This window comes from Dama dama, chromosome 12 (genome assembly GCF_033118175.1).
Source record: "Dama dama isolate Ldn47 chromosome 12, ASM3311817v1, whole genome shotgun sequence".
Taxonomy (NCBI): Eukaryota; Metazoa; Chordata; class Mammalia; order Artiodactyla; family Cervidae; genus Dama; species Dama dama.
In genome coordinates, this window is record NC_083692.1 from 46696756 (window position 1) to 46722659 (window position 25904).

At 36.9% G+C, this 25904-nt stretch overlaps 1 protein-coding gene across 2 annotated transcripts in view; it reads left to right on the plus strand.

Moving 5' to 3' along the window:
- UNC13C (unc-13 homolog C) overlaps positions 1–25904 on the plus strand; it is a 609739-nt gene that overhangs the window by 409270 nt on the left and 174565 nt on the right. For both annotated transcript variants that reach the window (XM_061158385.1, XM_061158384.1), the window contains one exon: positions 2787–2872. In XM_061158385.1, the coding sequence (XP_061014368.1) occupies positions 2787–2872 (86 nt within the window). The remainder of the gene's footprint in view (positions 1–2786; positions 2873–25904) is intronic.

A 25904-nucleotide genomic window follows, 5' to 3' on the forward strand; every position in this document is an offset into this window, starting at 1 on the left:
CTTTTTGTGACAGATCTTAGAAACCATTGCCTGATCCTAGATCATAAGATCTTCTGTGTTTTCTTTTAGAAAATCTTTAGTTTAGGTTTTATATTTAGCTCTGTGATTCATTTTGAGTCTTTTTTTTTTTTCCCTTGTATGATGTGAAGTTTGGGTCGAGCTTTACTTTTTTTTTTTTTGCATAGGGATATTTAACTACTCTAGCAGACATATTGCAAAGACTACCTTTTCTCCATTGAATTAATGTAACATTTTATTGAAAATTAATTGACCTTGAAGATACAGTGTCTTAATTACTATAGTTTCATTGTAAGCTATAAAGATAGGTGATGTAAAACCTTCAGCTATTTTAATAAACACCATTTTTGCTCTTCTATTTCTTTTGCTTTACCATGTAAATTTTAGAATGAACTTGTCAATTTCCACAGAAAAAATTCTGCTAGAATTCTGCGTGAGATTGCATTGAATCTGTAAATCAGCTTGGGAGAATTAATATTCTAATGACATTAAGTATATCAATTCATGAACACAATATATTTCTCCATTTATTTAGGTCTTATTTGATGTTTCTCCTCAGTACTTTGCAGTTTTCTTTATACAAATCTTGTACACACATATTCTTAGATTTATACCTAAGTATTTAATATATTTTGGTGCTATTGTAAATGATACTGTTATTTTAATTTCAATTTTCAATAGTTCATTGCTAGAATATAGAAATACAGTGATTTTTGTATCTGACTTTGTATTCTGTAACCTTGCTGAACTTATTTAGTAGCTATTTTATAGTATTTTGAGGATTTATATTATTGTTTTCTCCAAATAGAGTGTTTCTTCCTTTGCCGTCTATATACCTCTTTTATTCTTTTATTTGGCTGTGTGCAATCTTTAGGAGCTCCAGTACAATGTTTAGTAGGAAGAGTGAGAGTAAAAACCATTGCCTTGATCCTTGTATTAGTATGATGTTAGCTGTAGGTTTTTTGCAGATTCTCTTCATAAGGTTAAGGAAATTTCTTTTAATTCCTAGTTTTCATAGTTTTGTTGTTTGTTTTGTTTTTAAGCATGAACAAGTGTTGAGGTTTGCCAAATATGTTTTACTCATCTATTGAGATGATAAAGTTTTTCTCTTTAGTCTGTTAATATGATACATTAAGTTGATTCATTTTTCAGTGTTGAACCCATGCTGCACTTCTGGGATAAGTATCTTGGTCATGATGTATTATCCATGTATATATTGCAAGATTGAATTTGTCACTTGTTTTTGAGGATTTCCAAAATCCTCTTTGGAAATCCTGTCTTTGTTTTTTGTATCAGACCACCATACACTTAATCAATACATTCTTTTTTCTGGATTCAAAAAAATTAACATAATAAATTTTCTCATTTTATGAGCTTAATCATTCTAATTATACATTTATAGTGTTGATGCTGTGCATATATTACATAAAAATTAACATACTACAAATTGTGGAATGTTTATAGCTTTCTGCAAATGAAACCTTTTGAAATACATTACTTGTTTAAGGTTATTTTTATATTAATAGAGTAAAATTTATTGTTGAAAATTAATTTTGTGTATATGTAGGTTATATTAATTTTTTGATCATAGAAAGTGTTCAGAGTTTAAGTACTTAATAAATATACTTCCACATTTAAGTTTTAAAGTATCAGTTGAAATTATTAGATAAATTGATAGATGGGAGTTGGAAAGAACATTTGATAAAATACACTTTGCTTTGGTGAAGTAGTATGTAGGAACCATGGTCTTTTCTTTGTTGAGGTTATCCTGAGGTCATATTTATTCATTTAATAATGTATTAATTTATTTATTTAATTAATTTAATAATAAATTTAATTTATTTTAATTTAATTAAACTTAAATATTAATATTTAATTTATTATATATTTTTTCTTTTTTTGATTTGAACTCAGATATAAATGAATGTGAGAGCTTCTTTTGTTACTTTACATGTATGTGTCTCTGTGTGTGTGTGTGTGTGTATATATATATATATACACATCCTTATATACATGTACATACATTATTATGTATTATATATTATATATAAATATTATATATGTATTATATGTGTATATATGTAATATATATGTATTATATATATTTGTTTATATGTATATAGATATATGTGTGTGCATTTTATAAATAATATGCATAAAATTTAATATATATATATTTGTCAGAACAGAACATACTTTCTTATGTACTATCAGGGGCTGAGTGTTTATAATGAATGAAATTATTTTCACTGAGCTTACATTACTTTGAGCCTTATCATGAGATTGAAAACACATACAAACAGAATTCATATTCAGCAGCAGTAGGAATATTGTCTTTGGCTTAAGCTTGTTTGATCTAAAAAAAACACAGCCTGCCTGGTAATTCTGAAATCCTGACTAATGGGGTCTACCATGGACCATTTCACCAGAGGAGTAAGGAATCTTGATGAAATAATTTACTTTAAGCAAATATAGAATGGAAGCTACAGTCCATGTGGTCACAAAGATTTGGACACAACTGAATGACTAAGCACAGCACAGAATGGGAGCATTCAAGTTTGCTTCAAGAAGAATGGCTGTTGTGATAAAAGCAACACTCATGTGTAGTTTTTTTCCATATGATTGAAATTGATAAAGAGAAATCTCATAAGTAAAAGTATTTAAAACTATATAATAATGATTGTGATATATGTGTAATATAAAGTGTTTTCTTTTCTCAGTCACATGTTTTTTCTTTTTGATCTACTAATGTATGTGTTTGGTTTTAGGTTTCCTCAAGAGCTGAACATGGGAAAAATAAGTGCTGAAATTATGTGGACCCTTTTTGCTCAGGATATGAAATATGCACTAGAAGGTAATTACAAATATTTAAACTTATTAGAATATGCGTTTTAGTTAAATTCTGATTTTGTGTTCTTAGTTTTAAATGTGAAGAATCGATGCATCAAAACATTGATTGTTGTGATCAGTTTAGTTCTAAAACATTTCTGCATTGTAGAAAGATAATGATCACAAAGTATTTAAAACTACTGAAGAGATACATATATTTTTAATCAAATGGTTTAAGATGCAGGATAATAGTGAATATTTAATTTGTAGGACAAGGTTTAGATGTAGGAATACTTTATGGCATAAATCAGATCACATCAAGAGGGTGGATGAGTGATATTTGTTTAGGTATTTGTCTTCATAGACTTAGAAATTGTATCTTAGAATGGGCAGGTTAAAATCTGGCCAAAGTTGGTACAAGGAAAACGGCAGAACACTTCACTAGAAATTCCACTTTCAATATACTCAAATCACAGACTGTAAAGCAAGGCAGATGCAGCTCTCAGCTGAAAAACTGTTAAGTTTCTTTGAGCACCCAACATTGTGTTTAGGGGTGAAGATAGACTGTTTAACCAGCCTGGGGTTCCTGCTCTCTAGGAACTTAAAATCTTGTAGAAAGTTTTCTTTGCACTTATTCAGTGTATATTAAGGCCCTAAATGCTAAATACCCAGACTACACTCAGTATGGAAGATACAACAGTGAACAGGCTGGCCATGGTTCCTGCCCTCGACAATGTTATGGAGGACAGCGGCAAATATGCAAACGGTCACCATGTGGGATAGTCAGGTGTTGGAGAAGACTCTTGAGAGTCCCAAGGACTGCAAGGAGATCCAACCAGCCCATCCTAAAGGAAATCAGTCCTGAATATTCATTGGAAGGACTGATGCTCAAGTTGAAACCTCAATACTTTGGCTACCTAATGTGAAGAACTGACACATTTGTAAAGTCTCTGATGCTGGGAAAGACTGAAGGCAGGAGGAGAAGGGGATGACAGAGGATGAGATGCTTGGATAGCATCACCAACTCTATGGACATTAGTTTGAGTAAACTCTGGGAATTTGTGATGGACAGGGAAGCCTGGCATGCTGCAGTCCATTGGGTTGCAAAGAGTTGGACATGACTGAACAACTGAACTGAACTGAAAGATGATGGGCTATCTAGAGGTGAAACTCTGAAGTCAGACTTGGGACAAGGGGTAAGGCAGGTTTTCTAGAGGAACCTCCCCTGAGGAGGTGTTATCTTGACAAAGAACTGAAGTTATAAGTAGGAGTTCACTTTGGGAAGGGATGAGCAGGAAGCATCTCTGTCTGTTCCTGGTCGAGGACAGTGCATTAGCAAGTAGGGTGAGCACAAGGTGTATTTGAGAAGAGAATTTAGCTGATTCTGTGAGCAAGAGGTAGCAAGAAATGAGGCTGGAGGAATTGGCAGGGACCAGCATGCAGTGCCTTATGGGCCATGGTGAGGAATTTAATTCTCTGATAATAGAAATAAGAGCCCATAGAGAATTTCAAGAGGGATGTCCTATTCACATAGGCAACTAAGAACAGACATCAGCATGGAAGATGGATTGGTGGAGTCGGTGCTCACTGTGCCACTGTTGTTGTTGTTTAGTGTTACTAAAATGTAAGCTTGCTACTAGGCCACACAGAGGAAACATACTGTACTTTTCCTTATTCAAAAAAGAAGGTACCCAATAGATTTTAATACTTGTTTTCTGGTAAAATCTAATTAAATAAATTAGGGTTTATCCTTAAAATTACATCACAACTTGCTCAGAGATACAAACTCCTTTTTCTGCAGTGAAGCATTCCTTTTTTACTGTATTAATCAATCCTGCTTTCTCTACCTCTGCCTCCTCTCAAATACATCCTTTTATACCACTCTGTTTTGGTTGTCTCTTTGGGATCCAAAATGCATCTTAAGCATCTTCAATCAGGCAGTAACCACCAGACCACTAGACCAGTAAGTTTCTTCAGAGAGCATTTACTCCCCTAGTCCTACCCCTGACACGTCACCACCCTCCTGATTGCCTATTCAGTTCAGCTCAGTTGCTCAGTCATGTCAGACTGTTGGCGACCACATGGACTGCAGCACTTCAGCGTAGAATTGTTAATCTCCCCCGTCAAACCCTGCTTCTTTCCCTTGCCTCCCGATTACAACTACTGGCACCACCATCCATCCAGTTACTTAAATCAGACACAAAGAATTATCATGGATTCCTTTACTTTACTCACACACTTGAAGCTCATTCCTGTCTTCAGGCATTTTTTGCCAGCTGGTGTAATGCCTGGATTTCTCTTCCCACCATCTTCACCAGCAGCCCTGTGAGGCTCAATTTAATGGCACTTTCTCAGAATCTAAAGTCACCTCCATGAATAGCCTTATTTTAACCCTCTGCCTAACAACTAATTACTATCCTATTTATTTAGTTACTTAGGCTTACTTCTTATCTGTCTTCTTTACCACCATGTATATTTTTTGTCTGTGATTTTTATCAACATATCTGTATTGCCTAGAACGATGTCTAGTAAATAGAACCTACTTAATCTCTATGTGTTGAGGCAGTGAAGCCTTTCCCAGGTAATCCCAGCTCAGTGGAGCAGTGGGTGGGGAAACTTCCGCTTGTGATGGTTTTCTGTGTGATGTTGGGTACACTCTAAGACAGCAACACCTTTGTGTTTCATTGTCCTCACCTACAAAATGAAAAGTTCACACTGAATCAGAGGCTGGGCAGTGGGTGGCGGGATCCTGCCCACACTTCACGGGAACTTGACTCTTTGGAACTGCTCCACAGTGGTTCTGCCACCAGGGCATGTTTTGTTTGGGCAGGACCTCTATCTTTGCTTACATAACAACATTAGTGCAGCTACTGGATATTTGATTTTATGTTCCCCTTGCTTTAAAAAAATAAATAGTAATTTCAGTCAGCTAAGTAAAATATTTATGTTAGGAAAGTAAATCTCAAAAATTCAATGTTTACTTGAAACAGCAATGAAATTAGGAATGCTACACGTAAAGCACCATAACTTTGAATGTTTATTGACTAGAGGTTAATAGTTTTGTACAAAAACAGTACCCCAAAATGCTGAGATTGTATTATTGAAAGTCAGATCCAAAGTCAATGGTAATTAATAACCCTGTGGCTATCTTAGGTTTTTGGAGACAAGAATCTTTTTCTTAATGTATTTTTTGTTTGTTTGTTTGACTTTCTATTAGCTGCTCTATTGAGATTTAATTCACATCCCATGCAGTTCATCTGCTTAAGGTGTCCAGTTCACTAGTTTGCACATTCACACATACTCTAAGGAAGTCATGAGGAATTGCAGTTCCTGGTTTATGTATTATACCTTCTTCCATACCACATGAGAAGACTTTTGAGTGCAAAGATTGTATTTGTTATCTTTGTATTCACTGAACCTTAATGGAAACTCAGTCTGTGTTAGTTTACTTGAATTACAGATAAGACAACCCTATAGAAAGAACCTTGGAGACAAGGCTGAATACTTAGGTTCAAATTTAACATTTGTAGTATTGATAGATATCTGAGCCTGGAAAACCTAGTTTCCAAGAGTTTTCTCACTCAAGAGCTACACCAGCTTGGCAATTAATGTATAACCTCTCCAAATGTGAATTTTCCTTTCAAAAAGAGGTAATATGAGTTCCTAGGATAGGGTGAGGTTTACATTATACTTTAAATGTTCTTTGACAACTGGAAGGTAGTATGCTAGTGGGAGGATACCGTTATTATTATAATAAGGAAAAAAAATCTGTAAAAATCTCAAAATAGTCTTCTTTAGGGGTCATTTAAGGTTTAAAACTTCTGGCAAAGTGTTTACAAATCCATGCTCATCTGTTCCCTATCTCTCTCTCCTTCCCTTTCACCATTTCCATCTATAGATAGCTTCTTATTGTGCCCTTTAAAAAATAAATGTGACATGAATAATATTGTTGGAGGAAATGAAGGCTAGGACTACCTCACAGAGTAGAGGGCATAACTTGAAAACCTTCTCCTGGCAGGCTCTCTGTACATGGGAATGTCTTACTCTCCCTATTTGCCTTATAGAATGTTGTAAAATTAATTTACTGTGGACAACTGCTTCAGGCTGTTGACCTAGAAAGATTCCATGTTGTTATATAATTTAAGCTACATAGTTTGTCTTATGATTAAAGCATCTGAGCTCATGTTGTAAGTAAAACCTCGATGAAGTCAGGTCAACAGAGAAGAATCAGTTAAAATTTATAGACTTCAGGCTTTTTGATGCAGCTTTTTGCTTTACTTCATAAACTCATCAGCTGCTACAAAAAGAATAATCTAATTTAAAAATGAAGTGAGTTTTCTCCCAACTTTACTCACTCTATATGAGACATCTTATTTTGTTTTCCTATTTGATATTAATCATTTATAAGTTTGATAAGCAGAAATTGATCATTATGGTGATAATTTGCTGAATAAATCAGAGTAAATTATTTTACAGATTTTTTTTAAGATGTACTTTCTGGGAAAAAAAGTAGTGTAGTAAGAAAAAATGGAAGAAATATTGCATCAAATGAAATGTTTGATGAAATATTTCATTTTATAATGAAATGGAGTTGGTTTTGCAGTTTTTTTTCTAAATAAGTTATTCTAAAGACTCTTATAGTCTTTAGCTTGACTGGTAAAGTTCTAAGATTGCAATAAGTTAGATCTATATGTGAATTTTGGCTCCACTAGTTTCTATTTACTTATTATCTATAATTTTGGATAATTTATCATAGTAAGTCTCAGTTTCCATATTTTAACATTAGGGACAAAAATACCTACCTTATAAAGTTATTTTAAGGAGAAGGGGAGAAAGAGAGAGAGATTTGGGGGTGAGAAGGGGCTACTTACTGAGTGTATAATAAATATTCAAATATTAGCCATTATCACAATCTCGAGGATTAGAATTTAGTAAACCAAAACTTGCAGATAATTTACAATACTACCAAAATGTCTAGATACCTAAAAGTGACTGAAAGTTTTAATTGGGAATTCCAATTGGCAGCTGACGTTGTATCTGTCATCTTGGTATGGGTAGAACTTGGTTGCCTGGCAATTCTTATATCGGGGCAGTCCAGTTCAGGGCCCTAAAGTGTGTAAACATATGTTGGTGTTTTCAAAGTCTTTATTAAAAGAAACCCTGCTAGGCCCCAAGAGAGAAGCCAGATGGTAGATTGGGTCCACAAACATTCAGGTGGTTTCTAATTAGCAATTCTGTAGAAGAGTGCTTGGGATTCTTTAAGTTGGGATTTGTGGCTGGGCTTTAAACTGTATCCTGAAATTACATCTACATGTAAGGGTGAGTGGGCGGGATGGGAGAGGGGTGTCTAAGTCACTTACCAATTTCTCAGATGAATCTTTGAATAGAAAACTAATTATAAAAATCATTGAAAATAAATTAGTTAAAAATGACTGTTTTAGTTAATTAACTTAGGCAGAAATGGAATTAATTATAACATACAAAATACAATCATCTTTCACCTGGCCTTAGTAAAATCTCCCAGTTCAGAGCTCCTCAAACTTTAATGTGTACACTATTCCCTGAGAACCCTGTTAAAATGAAAGTTCTGATTAAGTAGACCTTTTGGGGGGCAGAGTGGGTGGTTCTCTCCATTTCTAACAAAATCTGAGATGTACCAGGCATCTGGTTAGTGTACCTCACAACTAGTAGCAGCAAGGCTTCAACACTGGGCAGTGGTGGTGGTGGTCGTGGGGTGATGGTGGTATTAGTTCTGGACATTCCATCTTTTTATCACCAATTTTTCTTGTCTGCTGCTTAGTTATCATGTTGGTCCTCACCAATGGGTGAAGATTATCAGACTGCCTTTGTAATTTTTCAGTCTCATCATCTTAATAAGTACAACTGTGCTGTAAACTTTGCTCTCACTGTTTCCACATACTGTCTTCTCTTGGTGTGTGAATTTGAGTATTTGCATAGTGAATATCTTTAGAATGTCTTACTCTCTTATTTTGGGGGCCTTCACTCGAAAAGTATAATTTTTTTTGCCCTTCACCCCCATACAGTTCCCAGGCCGCCTTGTACATTAAAGAACATTGCCCTTGTCCTTGTAGGCACAGAACAATGAGAACACAAAGTTTGTAGTCACATCTCTCCTGGCCTCACTGACATAGGTTCTACTGAGAGAACTGATCTGTTGGCCCCTGAATTTCTGTAGCCTCCCTTAAAATAGTCTTGTCCTTAACATCTTTCTGGTTTACCTCATACCTAGTCTACCTCAAACTGTTATTTCATACTTGTCATCTTTCTTGTCTTCCTATCAGCAATTTTCTGCTAATTTTCAAGTTTACTCTCACAAATCACTGATTGTCAATTTATCTTGATCTTCATTTTTTTGGTGGAAAAGATTAGCTTCTGACTAATTTCCACAGTCAGTAATATCTCCCTGGAAAAAGCTGATTGCTTTCATCTCCTGTTTCCTACTCTTAAGCTTTCATAATGGTGTTGGAATGACAAAGATTAAAGCAATGCCTCTGTATTCTTCAAAGACTCTGGATTGGCAGCACTTTGTAAAGGCTCTCCTGGGTCTCTTTTTATCACCATAGTAGATCTCAACCTGTTTGATGTCCTTTGCTGTTTCAACACTCCTCATAGGTACAGACATTGCCGTAAATATCAGAGATGTTGATGTTGCTAAACTAAAAAGAGATGACAGGTGGCTTTCCCTTATTCTATTGAGACTCTTCACTTTTGCCCAGAAACAGAAAACTGTTGAATGACTCAAAGAAGTATCACAATACTTACTGATAAAATATTAGCTTTTAATGGATAATGTCTTAAATCTGAATAAATTATATCCTATATTTCGTATGACTAATAAGTTATTTTCTTGTACTGAAAACTGTTTTGTTCAGATTAGGTAATTTGGCAATAGCTACAGTTCAGCACTACTTTAGGACAGTTCTACATTCCTGATGTTATAAAATAGCTTTATAAACAGTACTGGTTGCAAAGAGTTAGACACGACTAAGTGACTGAACTGAATTGAAACAGTACAATTGCTTCAGCTGAAAATTCAGTTCAGTTCAGTTGCTCAGTCATGTCTGATTTTTTCAACCCCAGGGACTGCAGCACACCAGGCTTCTCTGTCCATTGCCAACTCCTGGAGCTTGCTCAAACTCATGTTCATCAAGCCAGTGATACCATCCAACCGTCTCATCCCCTGTCATCCCCTTATCCTCCTGCCTTCAGTCCTTCCCAGCATTAGGGTCTTTCCCAATGAGTGAGTTCTTTGCATCAGGTGGCCAAAGTATTGGAACTTCAGTTTCAGCATCAGTTCTTCCAATGAATATTCAGGAATGATTTTCTTTAGGATTGACTAATGAAAACTAGGACGTCATAGTTGACCTCTTCTCTGAATCCTATTAGCAAATTTATAATAAAAGCTCTATATATGAGTGCTTTTTAAAATTTTTCTGAGATTCTTACTTTGGTTCTTGTTCAGATACATTATCTTTCCTGCTCCCGCTTTCACGGTTAGGATTCTTCCTTTGTAGATGCCTCCCAGACCACTGGAAAAAGTCCAAATTTCTTAGCATGATTTATGCCCATTCCCTCCTCTCCTTTCTGTACCTGATTTCAGCCCTCATGCTTAATAGTTTCCTCTATACACATACTGTATGCTCTAGCTACATGCAACTGTTTAAAATTTCCCTGAAATCCTTCTATGTTTCTGCTTTAGTACATGTGCATGATGCCCCCCATCCCTTTTCAGGCTTGTTCTTACTTGCCATTCCCAGCAAAGACTCATGCATTCTTAAAAGTCCAACTCAAGCATTACTTCTGTCAGGTCTTCCCTGAGATTATTGGGGATAAGTACTCCTTAGTTATTTTCCCATTATACTTCCTACTGTACCATCTATCCTTGTATTATATATTACAAATACCTCACCCACCATGCACTAAGCTTTTATTTGTCTTTGTATGACTCTCCCTATTCTCCCTCCCATTCACTGACCCTTAATAAAAATGTTGTGAATCAATGAATGCAGGCAGGAATATAAGCCTATGGCTATAAACAGACAAAAGCAAAGATATAGGTTCCATTCCCAAACTCTAATTTCCAGTCACAATTCAGCACAATCACACGACCTGATATAACCACTCACATAAAGGAGAAATATTTTCTAAGTATATTGTTGTTCAGTCGCTCAGTCGTGTCTGACTCATTGCAACCCCATGGACTGCAGCATGCCAGGTCTCTGTCCTTCACCCTCTCCCAGAGCTTACTCAAACTCATGTCCATTGAGTCGGTTATGCCATCCAACCATCTTGTCCTCTGTTGTCCCCTTGTCTTCCTGCCTCCAGTCTTTCTCGGCACCAGGGTCTTTTCCAATGAGTTGGCTCTTCGCATCAGGTGGCTAGAGTATTGGAGCTTCTACCTTCAACATCAGTCCTTCCAATGAATATTCAGGATTGATTTCCTTTAGGATTAACTGGCTTGATCTCCTTGCAGTCCAAGGGACTCTCAAGAGTCTTCTCCATCACCACAGTTCAAAAGCATCAGTTCTTCAGTGCTCAGCATTCTTTATGGTCCAACTCTTAAATCCACACTGGACTACTGGAAACACCATAGTTTTGACTACATGGATCTTTGTCAACAAAGTAATGTCTCTGCTTTTTAATATGGTGTCTAGGATGGTCATAGACATAGGTCATGACATGGTCATAGGATGGTCATAGCTTTTCTTCCAAGGACCAAGCTTTTCTTCTAAGGACCTTTAAATTTCATGGTTGCAGTCACCATCTGCAATGATTTTGGAGCCCAAGAAAATATAGTCTGTGACTGTTTTCATTTTTTCCCATCTAAGTATGCAGTCCCAATATTCCCCCCACAGTTCTGGAAAGGTTTAGTACTCACACATGTGGGAAAAATCCTAAATCCCTTTCATTTACCCGCATGAACTGTGTCTCTTTGTATGTGTGTGTGTGTGTTGCTCATACATTTGTGTGTTGTAAGAGAAGTTAGGATTACAATGAAGTACAGCTTTGCTTCCCTGACAAATTATGAAATACCTCTTCAATCACACTCTATTTATCAGTCCCCACGTGGTTTTCTACCAACTAATTTGTTTTGACATATCTTCACACAGAATTTCAAGTCTAGATTACTAGACAACAAATAAAAACAAAAACAAATAGTTACCAATTCTCAGTGCTCATTATTGCAAAAAAAAAAACAGTTCTATTCATTCAAATTATGGTTCATGAACTGAAATATTTCTGGATGGATGTATCAACTTAGATGTGGCAGTTTATTTGGGAGAGTCTATTATATTATAGTATATTACATTACATTACATTACATTATATTTGCCCCATACCCCCCAAAATAAAGGAAAAAAATATTTGCTGGTACTTTTTAAGTTTTCCTGATTCCCTAGGCCAGTAGTTCTCAAAGTGTGGGTCCCAGAACAGTAAGTATCAGTGTCATCAGGAAAAAATGTTAGAAATGCAAATTCTTGGATCCGCCCCACACCTGTTGTTTCAGATTGAAGCCCAGCAATGTGTTTTTTGTTGTTTTTTAAAATAAGACCTCCAAGTGATTCTGGTGCATGCTAAAGTTTAAGAACTTCTAATCCAGGAAATGTATAATCCACATAGCACCTTCTTCCATTGATGACCTGAATACACAATGATATTTTTAATTATAGTTGATTTACAATGTTGTATTAGTTTCAGGTATACAGCAAAGTGATTCAGTTACTTTGAATATATATATGTGTGTGTTTTCAGATTCTTTTCCATTATAAGTTATTACTAGTTATTGAACATAGCTCTTGTCTATACAACATAGGTCCTTTTATTTATCTATTTTATATATAGTAGTGTGTATCTGCTAATCCCAACCTATTCAGTTTTCCCTTTGGCAACCATAGGTTTGCTTTCTATGTCTGTGAGTCTGTTTCTATCTTGTAAATATGTTTATTTGTATCTTTTTTTTTTTTTAATTCTGCATGTAAGTGATTTTGCATGATATTTGTCTTTGACTTATCTCACTTGGTATGATAATTTCTTAGATATATTATTATCTATATCCATTTGTCTTTTGATGAGCATTTCAGTTGCTTCCATGTCTTGGCTATTGAATTATATAATGCTGCTATGAACACTGGGGTGTGTGTATCTTTTCAAATTAAAGTTTTTGTCTTTTCTGGATGTATGCCCAGGAATGGAATTGGTAGATTATATGGCAACTCTATTATTAGATTTTTTGAAGGAACCTCAATACTGTTTTCCATAGTGGCTGCTCCAATTGACATCCCCCCGAAAGTGTAGAAAAATTCCCTTTCCTCCTCCCCTCTCCAGTACTTTCTATTTGTAGACTTTTTCATGATGGCCATTCTGACTGGCAAATGCATAGTGATTTTTTAAGATATTTAAGTAACTCCGAAGAATGTGTCTTATAATGAAAAGATAAAATGGAGAACTAGTATGGTTGCATCAACTATGTAACAACATATTAGGAAAGAAAAACAGGTTCAAGGAGCAGACTGATCTGTGAATATCATTTTTATTTTTACATTTTTAAGTAAAGAGAAAGAAAAGACTTAAAATAATAAATTTTAAAAGAAGATAATTTAATAGAAATTTTCGAGATAATGAAGGGACAAAGGGAATGGACTGGTCCAAATTCATTAGCTTGAAACTCAGTGGGAATAACATGACAAGAAAGATATTGATACAGTTCTTAGGTTAACCTAAGAAAAGTCCATGGAATATTCAGTAACATAGAAGAAGATGAACCTCCATTATAAAAGAATGAAAAAGTCACTTATTATGTTTAATGTCCTAATAAAAAGAAAACCAGAAACATATACACCATTTATGTCAAGTCATTTTTCATTTTTTTGCCTTGGAGTCAAATTTCAACAGGGGCAAATAAATTTCCTGTTGTGTTTACACCTTCCTTTAAATAGAGAGAAACTCAGTGCATTTTTAGACATTTAATGTTTTTTTTGTACTATAATCCTGCAAAAGCCAAATGTTATAGAAAGTGGATAACTATTAACAGCTTTACCATTTGTTTACATTTTATTGTTCTTATCCAGGTGACTTTAACTGGGGATTTTGGTAAAGCTTTGCATAACAAAATTTCCCACATTTAACTATACAGCATGCTTCGTATATATTTTACAGAATATTTTTAAGTAGAATGACCTTACCAGTGACGGTCTCAATTATGTGAAATTCTGAGCTCTCTGGGGAAAGGGGCCATGTTGACAGTATTCAATCCTCAGCACATATCTGGCTTATTAGTCATTCAGTGAAAATCCAAAGTGCATGAAAACAGTGTGCATATGAATATGTGTGTGGGTTAACTACAGAATTCAAAGTGATTTTCATCTTTGTTAATGCCAGGGACTGCACATTGGTAAAACTTTCTGTATGCTTCCAGTGCATTCTATATTAAAGTGCATTATTCATTACTTGAATTGTCCATATTGATATTTGGACAACAGCATGGTAAAGCTTCAGTTCATCAAGATCTCTTTCATCATGTAAGCCTTTGAGATTCAACCCTTAGCCAAAGGCTTTCCAACATATGACAGTCTATTTCACATTAGCAAGCACAGCACACAAAGCATATGGTAAAACTCTACTTCTATGAGATAGAGTCAAGTTTTATCCATCAAACAGATTTCACAGGCTGGTTAATACAAATCAGCTGTCAAGCTATTCTCTAAGGTCTAAAACCTTTTTAGCTGCCATCCCCCATGGAATTTAATGGGTAAATAGAAATCATTGAGAATAAATGTTTAAAAAAATAAAAAAACAACAACAACAGGGCAAGATCCAGGTAGACAAATATATTTCAGCTCCACCTTCCTCCATTTGTCTTATTCTTTCCTCGCACCCCCCACCTGACTTGACCCCATCTTTATTATCCTCTCAAACATCTGGTACACTCAGAACTTTCCAACAGATTGAATATACTAAGGTGTTTGGGACATCTTGCTTATCCCTTCCAAAAGACCTGAAATCAGAGTAAGGAAGTAAAAGAATTAAAATTTAAAAATGGGAGGGGTAGGGATGGCAAAATAAATGCTTACTCTCGTGAACTGGAAGTGGGTACAAACAACAGGAAATAAAATGGAAACTAGACATGAAGCTTACCTGACTCTGCTTTTCACCTTCCAAATATGTTATTTCCCAGATACTTAGAGGTTTCTTGCCTCCTTTCATCTTTACTTCGAAGGAAAGCATCAGTGTTCATTCAAATGACCTAAACTGGGGCACCTTGAGTCCTGCTCACACTTAGAATAAATGTATTTTGCAGTTTCTTCCTCTCTGGAAGTTCCCCCATACCCCTATGATTAGGCTGAAACTACTTGTTTTGTATTTCTGGAGTAGACAAAGAGGGTAAGCGATGTGGGTAATTAATCTAAGACACATCTAAACTATTTGGCCTCTAAATAACAGGAAAGGAAAAATAGGTATTCAGAAGTGTTTATAATGCTATTATTAATCTCACCCTGTAACCATCTACTAACTAGTCTTATAACTGATATCAGTAAAAATTATTTAAAATATGCTGATCTGAGTACTGTATTGTGTTCATTAGATAGTTGTTGTTCAGTTCAGTTCAGACGCATAGTCATATCTAACTATTTGTGACCCCATGGACTGCAACATGCCAGGCTTCCCTCTCCATCACCAACTCCCAGAGCTTGCTCAAATTCATGTCCATCAAGTTGGTGATGCCATCCAACCATCTCATCCTCTATTGTCCCCTTCTCTTCCCGCCTTCAATTTTTCCAAGCATCAGGGTCTTTTAAAATGAGTCAGTTCTTTGAATCAGGTGGACAAAGTATTGGAGTTTCAGTTTCAGCATCAGTCCTTCCAATGAATATTCAGGACTGCTTTCCTTTAGGATAGACTGGTTGGATCTCCTTGCAGTCCAAGGGACTCTCAAGAGTCTTCTCCAATACCACAGTTCAAAACCATCCATTCTTCGGCTGGGGGAAGTTAGACTTTGTCCCTTCTGCAATATCTTATTGATCACACAGTTTAGCTATATTCAGTGTAGGAAGGGATGTACAAGACCATGAACTCCAGTAGGTAAGGGTCACTGCTGCCATTTGGAAGGCTGGCTTACTCACAGAGTTAGTATTTGCCTCTCTGATCATTTATTGATAATATTAGAATTTTTTTATATTAGGACAGGCTTTTATTTTATTGATTTTTAAACAAAAGTTGCAATCAATAGGGATAAAACCAACTTCTTCCTTTTACTGCTTTCCTTTAGCTCCTATCCCTACCACAAGAAAGAGGGTTAGGATGAATCACTTCTTGAGGTTTTTTGAAGACAAATTCATTTCCAAGATGCTAGGGCTTTTGTTGGTAGCTCTCTCTAGTTTCCAAGCTAAGCTCCTCAGGGAAGGGAAGTCTGCCTCCTTGAGATGAAATAAACCCCACATTCCCAAGAAAGGCACTCATCTATCTCTTGCTTTCTTTTCATTACAGAACAGTGATTTTCATCCCTGGCTGTAGTTAGAGTCACCTGGACTAGATCCTAAAATGGAAAAAAAAAAAAAAATACCCCAAGTTTATAATCTTATTTAGCAATCATCTATTTAGCACTTACTAGGCCCTTCTTTAAAAAATATGCAAATATTAATTTATTTGAACTTCATAACAAGCCCAAAAGGAAAGTACTATTGCTTTAGCTCCATTTTATACATGAAGAAATTGAGGCACAGAGAGGTTAATTATTTTGCCGAAAGTCACACAGCAATTGTTTAGAGGAGACCAAACTTCAGGGAGTTCTAGTATATATCCAGGATTAAATACCACTACTCTTAACTAAGTTTTTTAAGGCTTTTGAGAATCTGATGAAATATGCAAGCTCTATTATCAGAAAGATGCCCATAACATATACATGAAAAATGCACATATATCCTTTCAGGGATATGCATGTAAATCCCCCACAGAATTTTTGTTAGACTTTTCCCAGGGACCCAAGAATACCAGATTAACAACCTTTTCTTGTTAGAGCACTTGTTTTCCCTGATCTCCTTTAGGCTGGACTGATTGGATCTCCTTGCAGTCCAAGGGACTCTCAAGAGTCTTCTCCAACACCACAGTTCGAAAGCATCCATTCTTCGGTGCTCAGCTTTCTTTATAGTCCAACTCTCACATCCATACATGACACTGGAAAAACCACAGCCTTGACTAGACTGACCTTTGTTGGCAAAGTAATGTCTCTTCTTTGTAATATGCTGTCTAGGTTTGTCGTAACTTTCCTTCCAAGGAGTAAGCGTCTTTTAATTTCATGGCTGTAATCACCATCTGCAGTGATTTTGGAACCCAGAAAAATAAAGTCAGCCACTGTTTCCACTGTTTCCGCATCTATTTGCCATGAAGTGATGGGACCAGATGCCATGATCTTAGTTTTGTGAATGTTGAGCTTTAAGCCAACTTTTTCACTCTCCTCTTTCACTTTCATCAAGAGGATCTTTAGTTCTTCTTCACTTTCTGCCATAAGTGTGGTGTCCTCTGCATATCTGAGGTTATTGATATTTCTCCCGGCAGTCTTGATTCCAGCTTGTGCTTCTTCCAGCCCAGCGTTTCTCATGAGGTACTCTGCATATAAGTTAAATAAGCAGGGTGACAATATACAGCCTTGACGTACTCCTTTTCCTATTTGGAACCAGTCTGTTGTTCCATGTCCAGTTCTAGCTGTTGCTCCCTGACCTGCATACAGGTTTCTCAAGGGACAGGTCAGGTGGTCTGGTATGCCCATCTCTTTCAGAATTTTCCACAGTTTATTGTGATCCACACAGTCAAAGGCTTTGGCATGGTCAATAAAGCAGAAATAGATGTTTTTCTGGAACTCTTATGCTTTTCTGATGATCCAGCGGATGTTGGCAATGTGATCTCTGGTTCCTCTGCCTTTTCTAAAAGCAGCTTGAACATCTGGAAGTTCACAGTTCATGTATTGCTGAAGCCTGACTTGGAGAATTTTAAGCATTACTTTACTAGCATGTGAGATGAGTGCAATTGTGCGGTAGTTTGAGCATTCTTTGGGATTGCCTTTCTTAGGGATTGGAATGAAACCTGACCTTTTCCAGTCCTGTGGCCACTGCTGAGTTTTCCAAATTTGTTGGCATATTGAGTGCAGCACTTTCACAGCATCATCTTTCAGGATTTGAAATAGCTCAACTGGAATTCCATCACATCCACTAGCTTTGTCTGTAGTGATGCTTTCTAAGGCCCACTTGAGTTCACATTCCAGGCTGTCTACCTCTAGGTGAGTGATCATACGATCATAATTATCTGGGTCGTGAGGATCTTTTTTGTACAGTTCTTCTGTGTATTCTTGCCACCTCTTCTTAATATCTTCTGTTTCTGATAGGTCCCTACCATTTCTGTCCTTATTGTGCCCATGTTTGCATGAAATGTTCCCTTGGTATCTCTAATTTTCTTGGAGAGATCTCTAGTCTTTCCCATTCTGTTGTTTTTCTCTTATTTCTTTGCATTGATCACTGAGGAAGGCTTTATTATCTCTCCTTGCTATTCTTTGGAACTCTGCATTCAAATGGGTATATCTTTCCTTTTCTCCTTTGCTTTTAGCTTCCCTTCTTTTCACAGCTATTTGTAAGGCCTCCTCACACAGCCATTTTGCTTTTTTGCATTTCTTTTTCTTGATTCCTTTCTCCTGTACAATGTCACGAACCTCCATCCATAGTTCATCAGGCACTCTATCAGATCTAGTCCCTTAAGTCTATTTCTCACTTCCACTGTATAGTCATAAGGGATTTGATTAATGACCTGGCAAGTGCTTAGAACTGTAAATCCTTAGGCCCAAACCCTAAACCCACTGAATAAGAAACTGAGCATAAGGTTCAACAATCTCTATTTTAACAAGACTTCCAAATCAATCTCATGTGTGCTAAAGTGTGAGAAAACACTGTTCTAGAAGGCTGGTATGTGAAAGCAAATGATTAATCAATGACCCTAGCTTCATGGTTCTGTAAATACATCTTACTGTTTTTGCTTCATGATTAGGCAGATAGAAATTTTCTTCTGTTAAAACTTGATTTCTTTGGGAACAATGATCATCAAAGGAAAGTCCACCACTGGTATTCATAAAGTACATGCAGCACCTAGGTACTTAGTCGTGTACAACTCTTTGTGACCCCACAGACTGTAACCCACCAGGCTTCCCTGTACTTGGGATTTTTTCAGTAAGAATACTGGAGTGGGCTGCTATTAAAAGTGTTAATTAATAATTATACAAATAAATATATAATTATAAAATTGAATCAGGATCATGGGTGAAATGTATATCTGTTCAATTTCAAAGATGTGTATTAAAAATGAACCTCTAGAATTGAAACCTCCTCACCTAAATTCTATTCATGTCTTGGCCATTGTCATTCTGAAACCTTTTGGTGGCATTTTGGGGAGCTCCAAAGAGCTGCAGTCCTTTAGGTCTCAGCAGTGTCCTGAAAACTTAGTGGACTATAGTTTTATATTCAAAGGAAAACTGGGGAGAGGAAAAGACCACCCTCTTTCTCATTCTTGAATTTATGTCATCATCAGCTTCTCCTGCAGGTAGGGCAGGGGAGTTTTCTTTTCCACATATGGTCAAGCTGGGACTGTCACGGAACTACAGAAAAATTATTTCAGGTCTCCGTACAATGAGGGTCTTTACTTTGTACTCTATATCTCTTTTCATAAATTATTTTTTATGCGTTCAGAGAACACATAAAAAATCCCTGTGTGTTTGTGTGCATTGCGCAGTTGTGTCCAACTCTTTGCAACCCCATGGACTGTAGCCCACCAAGCTCTTCTGTCCATGGCATTTTCCAGGCAAGAAGGAATACTGGAGTGGGTAACCATTCCTTTCTCGAGGATATCTTCCCAACCCAGAGATCGAACCACAGTCTCCTGTATTGCAGGCAGATTCTTTATCATCTGAACCACAGGGGAAGCCCGAGAGCATCTCCTGCAGGCCCTTACCTTATTGAACTCACTGGGCAGGATGTGGGTCTCATGCCATCATTGTTTTACTGTTTTGCGGCCTGCCTCATGCTTCTGAGGCATGGCTTTGTTGCTAACCAAGCCTGCATTCTTGAGTAATTAACTTTCAGGGGTGTCTCATAATTTTTCCTTTACTTACAATTCTGTAGTGGGATTAACTCTTTAATTACCTACTTTGTCCGTTTACTCTGTTGGACTTCCCTGGTGACTCAGACGGTAAAGAATCCACCTGCAATGCGGGAGACCTGGGTTTGATCTCTGGGTTGGAAAGATCCCCTAGAGGAGGGCATGACTACCCACTCCAGTATTCTTGCCTGGAAAATCCCCAGGGACAGAGGAGCCTGGAAGCCTCAGTCAATGTGATTGCAAAAATTTGGACACGATTGACTAAGCACAGCACATCAATTCCAGCAAAATATACCATCATTTGTATAGGGTTTAGACTTCCTTATTTTTTTCACTCTACCACCATGTACAGACACACAACACCCAGATATCCATAAACAAATGATACTTCTACTTCCAAAACATATCTAGCTTTGTATAGTTCTATCTCCACTACCTCCATTTAGTTCTAGCTACAAACCTTCTTTGCTTTGACAGCTGCAATAACCCCTAAACATTTTGCACATTTTCACTCATGCTTTCCATTGTGCTCATAGCATCCAGACTGACCCATCACATTTAGATTAGATCTGGACATTCTCTGGCATATAAAAGCTTCTCAAATCTTCACCTTTCAATAGACTAAAACACTTTTTCTTAAACCATGGCTTATATCACACTGTGTTATTCGACTCTGTTCACCCTCCAACATCTCTTTTTTCCTCTCATTTATCTGTAACCACACTGTTCTCACACTTATTCGTCAGCTGGGCCAGATTTTCTTCTTTAGCAGAGCACTCACATTGGCTCTTCCTTTCACTTGTGAAGCTCTCCCCTGCTTTCAGTATCACGAGGTCCTTCCCTCTCTGCATGTCGCAGTTCACATTTCATTCCTTTTCATGACCTGCCCTGACCATCCCATCCCCTACTCCACTCCCTCAAAATCCACCCCCGCTTTTCCTTTAAACACTTACTGTATCAATCATTTTATTTAACCTAGTTGTTTGTTCATTTGTTTACTAATTTTTTCTTTCTCTTATGGAACTTTTTGTGTTTGGGTCATAATCCAAAGTAAAAACTACATTTTTACAATAACACAGTAGATACACACAGATACACACATATAACCGAAACAAAAGTTTCATGGTCCGTGGAGTCTTGACAAAGATAGAGGTAATGCAAACTCTCAAAATTTATTTCTTATTCTATTTTTTTCAGTTTCATATGTATATATATGTATATAATAAATAAAATCATATAATACATATAATTTATTTATAATGCTCAGAATTGACTTCATGACCCATTGATGACTTGGGCCAGCAGTTTAAAAACACTGTTCTTAAACTTAAAAACAAGCATCATGGATTTAGATACCTTATACTTCCATTTGTAAATGATCCTCACTCCTAGAACATGGTAGGTAGTCAGAATCTTTGAATCATTTAAAATACACTACAGTAAGACTTAAATCCCACAAAAGATTATCTGGACTTATTTCCATATTCATGAATTTTCAAATACCAATAGAACATAGACATAATGTCTCCAATAATAATTGGGAATTTGACATAATTTTGGTCTTGGTTTTGGGTGCCTACCTCTTTATTTTTGAATATCTATAATGAGAATGTTATATTTAAGCATATTTTATTTCTCCTAAAACTAATTAAGATATCAGTGGTCAATTACCATATCCCCTGGGAAAGGTATTTTTGAATGGAGCACTTGAATGTGAAGTCTGTAGTAGGTCATAATTGCCAGGAGGAAAATGTAGTCAAGAGTTGAGTCAAGAAAATAAGGTGGATATTTGCTGAAAACAAAGAAGTGTGTTTGCATGTGTCAATAACATAGTAAACTATCATTTATATGAAAAGTATGTATTTAACTCTTGATCGCCACCCGCTCCCCACCCCGCCTGCCTGTGTTGTTTTCCTGCTATTAATATTCAACCACACCTCACCTGGGAAAAGATAAGGAACAAGAAGAATTGATAAAGCTTCAAGTAGACTTTTCTTCCCTTTTAGCAGTTTTTGTTAAAAAAAAAAAAAATCAGAAAAATAACAAATGGAAAGTAATTGTTAAAATTATTTTAAAAAGACTCAAACAGGAAATATAAATATTTAAATATCTTGACCATAAGATTCTAATTTCTGCCTTGCGGCCCCTGGTAGATATTAAAGAAGACAAGACTCTTTAGCAATACATGGACATTATCTAAACTACTTTTACTTGTAGAACTTGTAAATTTAATCTCCTCATTAAATCAAATGAAATCAATCACAAATGCAGCAGCACCTGCAGATGTACAGATCCAGCCACAGAATACAAATATCTATAACTTCTGAGGTAATATTTTGATCATGAATCCTTGTCTTTATTTGGAATTCCCAAAGCCCAGCCATTGAAAATGTTTTGGTAACAAAGGAAACCTGGGAAGGTGATGGCATTTGGTATAAAACCAGTTTCCAAAACCTTTCTCCTGATAAGGAGCCCAGGGAACCATGCTTTTGCCATGCATTTTATTTGGAGACATTCCAGGGAAAGCTCTGAACAAATGATCACCTGTTGGTTTTCTTGGGATGATTGCTAGTTACAGACTGTTTTGCCTGGTTATAATTTGAGAAGGGGAAAGGCCCTGTGTAAAGTCCCTTTGTCATTTAGAGCAGAGCTTGAAAGCATAATAGACAAGATGCACATATTTTTCACTCTATTAAGAAACTACGTGTGGGTGGATTGTGGTGGTGTAATGCCAGACTTATATCAACCCCGTAACAATGGACTATTCAAGATGGAAAAGAGCTGAAATAAGGGACAAGAAGAGAGCATTTCTAGAAGCTTAGTGGAAGAGGAAGATAGAGATTATACCTCTGGACTGTCTGATGCTAGAGAGAACAGAGCAGGTTGGAACATGGGGCCACTTTGGAGAGAGAACGGAGATGTGTCATGTAGAAGGGGGGCCCACTGGGCTGTGCTCTGTCTTGGGAACCCCTCCTCCATCTGTGCACGAGACTTCAGTGCACTGTACACTACTTGTCATTGGAGTGCTCCAAAAGGCTAATCCTGACTTCCAAATAGGTCAAAATAGAGCTGAGGCTGACAAGCTACACAAACAGTGTGTGCTACATACAGGAAGCTCCAGCCATCTCTCTCACAGTAGGAACAACTTTAGCTTTAAGAGATTATGAATGGAAATATTTTAATATACTTTAAAATACTAATTATTATAATCTTTTACTATTAATATAAGATTTTAAATAATAGCTTCTTTTAAAAGAGTGAAGTCACTTTGTATAAACTTTAGTACCATCACTATGATAAAAAAAAAAGTCTTCACATATCATACCTCAAAAATCCCTGTGTAGATAGAAGAGTACCACAACATCATTGCCAAGAACCACTGCTCTGTCTTAGAGAAATACAAAGGCAGAAAGGAAAATGAAAGATGAAGACAAGGTGATAGGGTGGAGGTATTTGTGAAAATTCTTTAGAAGCAAAGAGAGGGAACCAGTGATAAGTCACAGGCAAGCAGGAGAGCTCCAAACATGGGAGAATCACCGCACAGGTGTAAGGCTAAAGAAATACTATCCAGAGAAGTTGGAGGAGTAGCAGGACACTGACCTCTGGTCTGAAGGAGTACCGAGTCGTGAACCCCAGCCCACGCCAAGCACTTGCTTTGGCCCTTCTTACTCTAGTGTTGCTCCTTTCTGAGACAAAGGTGCTAATGCTGGGAGGGGGGCTAGCACACGTACAAGGAACAGAACCAGCTCTAACCTAAACCTCAGGGCTTCTGCTCCAGCCTCTTCGGACCACCCCTGTACCCCTGATAGGGTAGTGTTGGCCACTGAGCATAGAAGAGGGCCTGACTCACATCTGACTCTAGCTCAACCCCACCTCCCACCAAGGTGATAGCTTGGTAGAAAGATGTGGCGTACATCCATGTCTAATCCAGCTCTCCCATCAGAACCACAGGGCATACACAGACAGCATAGGAACACTCCTACACAAGCACACTCCTTCAAGATTGGAATAGGCAATTTCTTAACCTAATTTCACAGAGACAGAGAAAGTTAGGGGGGAAATGGGAAGATAGATCTTTTTTAAATGGAAGAACAAGAAAAGCAACAAACCGGAAAAAAAAAAAAAAAACAGATAAAAAATTATCAGATAAAGCGTTTCAAAACAATAGTAATAATAATGCTAACTGAACTAGGGAAAAGAATAGATGAACACTGATAATTTTACCAAAGAACTAGTGAATATAATTTTACCGAAAACTAGTGGTTCTTACCATAGAACCACCCAACCATATAGTACAATACCTGAAATGAAAAACACTAGAAGGGATTAAGAACAGACTAGGTAATACGGAAGAACGCATAAGTGATCTGAAAGATAGGATAATGGAAATCACTCAGTCAGAACAGCAAAAGGAAAACAAATTATAAATAAAATAAGGACAGGTTAAGGGACTCGGAGACAATGACAAGTGTATAAATTTCAAGTTATTGGGGTCCCAGAAGAAAAGAGGGAGAGACGGATCAAAATGTATTTGAAACCTTCCCAAACCTGAAGAAGGAAACAGATATCAAGGCACAGGATACACAGAGAATCCCAAACAACATGAATCTAAAGAGGCCCACACAAAGACATATAACTAAAATGTAAAAGTTGAAGAGAATTCTAAGGGAAACCTGGCGTGCTGCAGTCCATGGGGGTTGCAAAGAGTTGGACATAACTGAGCGACTGAACTGAAAAGAAGCAAAAGAAAGAGAAAAAGAGAGTCATATACAGGGGAACCCTGGTGAGATTATCTATTGATTTTGCCGTAGAAAGTTTGCAGGCTCTAAGGGATGGTGTGATATTCAGTTCAGTTCAGTTCGGTCGCTCAGTCATGTCCGACTCTTTGCGACCCCATGAATCGCAGCACACCAGGCCTCCCTGTCCATCACAAGCTCCCGGAGTTTATTCAAACTCATGCCCATCGAGTCGGTGATGCCATCCAGCCATTTCATCCTCTGTCATCCCCTTCTCCTCCTGCCCCCATTACTAAAGTGCTAAAAGGGGAAAACCTGCAACCTAGGATACTCTACCCAGCAAGATTTTCATTCAGAATTGAAGCGAGGGTAAAGAATTTCTTGGACAAGCAAACATCTGAATTCAGAATTCCAAAGAAATAACAACATCTCAATGCAGAGTTCCAAAGAATAGCAAGGAAAGATAAAACCTTCCTAAGTGATCAATGCAAAGAAATAGAGGAAAACATTCGAATGGGAAAGACTAGAGATCTCTTCGAGAAAATTTGAGATACCAAGGGAACATCTCATGCAAAGATGGGCAAAATAGAGTATAGAAATGTTGTGGACCTAATAGAAGCAGAAGAGATTAAAAAGAAGTGGCAAGAATACAGAAGGACTATACAAAAGAGACCCAGAAAACCACAGTGGTATGATCACTCATGTAGACCCAGACATTCTGGAATGCAAAGTCAAGTGGACTGTAGGAAACATCACTATGAACGAAGCTAGTGGAGGTGATGGAATTCCAGCTGAGCTATTTCAAATCCTAAAAGATGTTGCTGTTAATGTGATGCACTCAACCCGCCAGCAAGTTTGGAAAACTCAGTAGCGGCCACAAGACTGGAAAAGTTCAGTTTTCATTCAAATCCCAAAGAAAGGCAATGCCAAAGAATGTACAAACTACTGCACAGTTACACTCATCTCACACACTAGCAAAGTAATGCTCAAAATTCTCCAGTCAGGCTTCAACAGTACGTGAACCATGAACTTCCAGATGTTCAAGCTGGATTTAGAAAAGGCAGAGGAACCAGAGATCAAATTGCCAACATCTGTTGGATCATAAAAAAAGCAACAGAATTCCAGAAAAACATCTACTTTTGCTTTACTGATTAGGCTAAAGCCTTT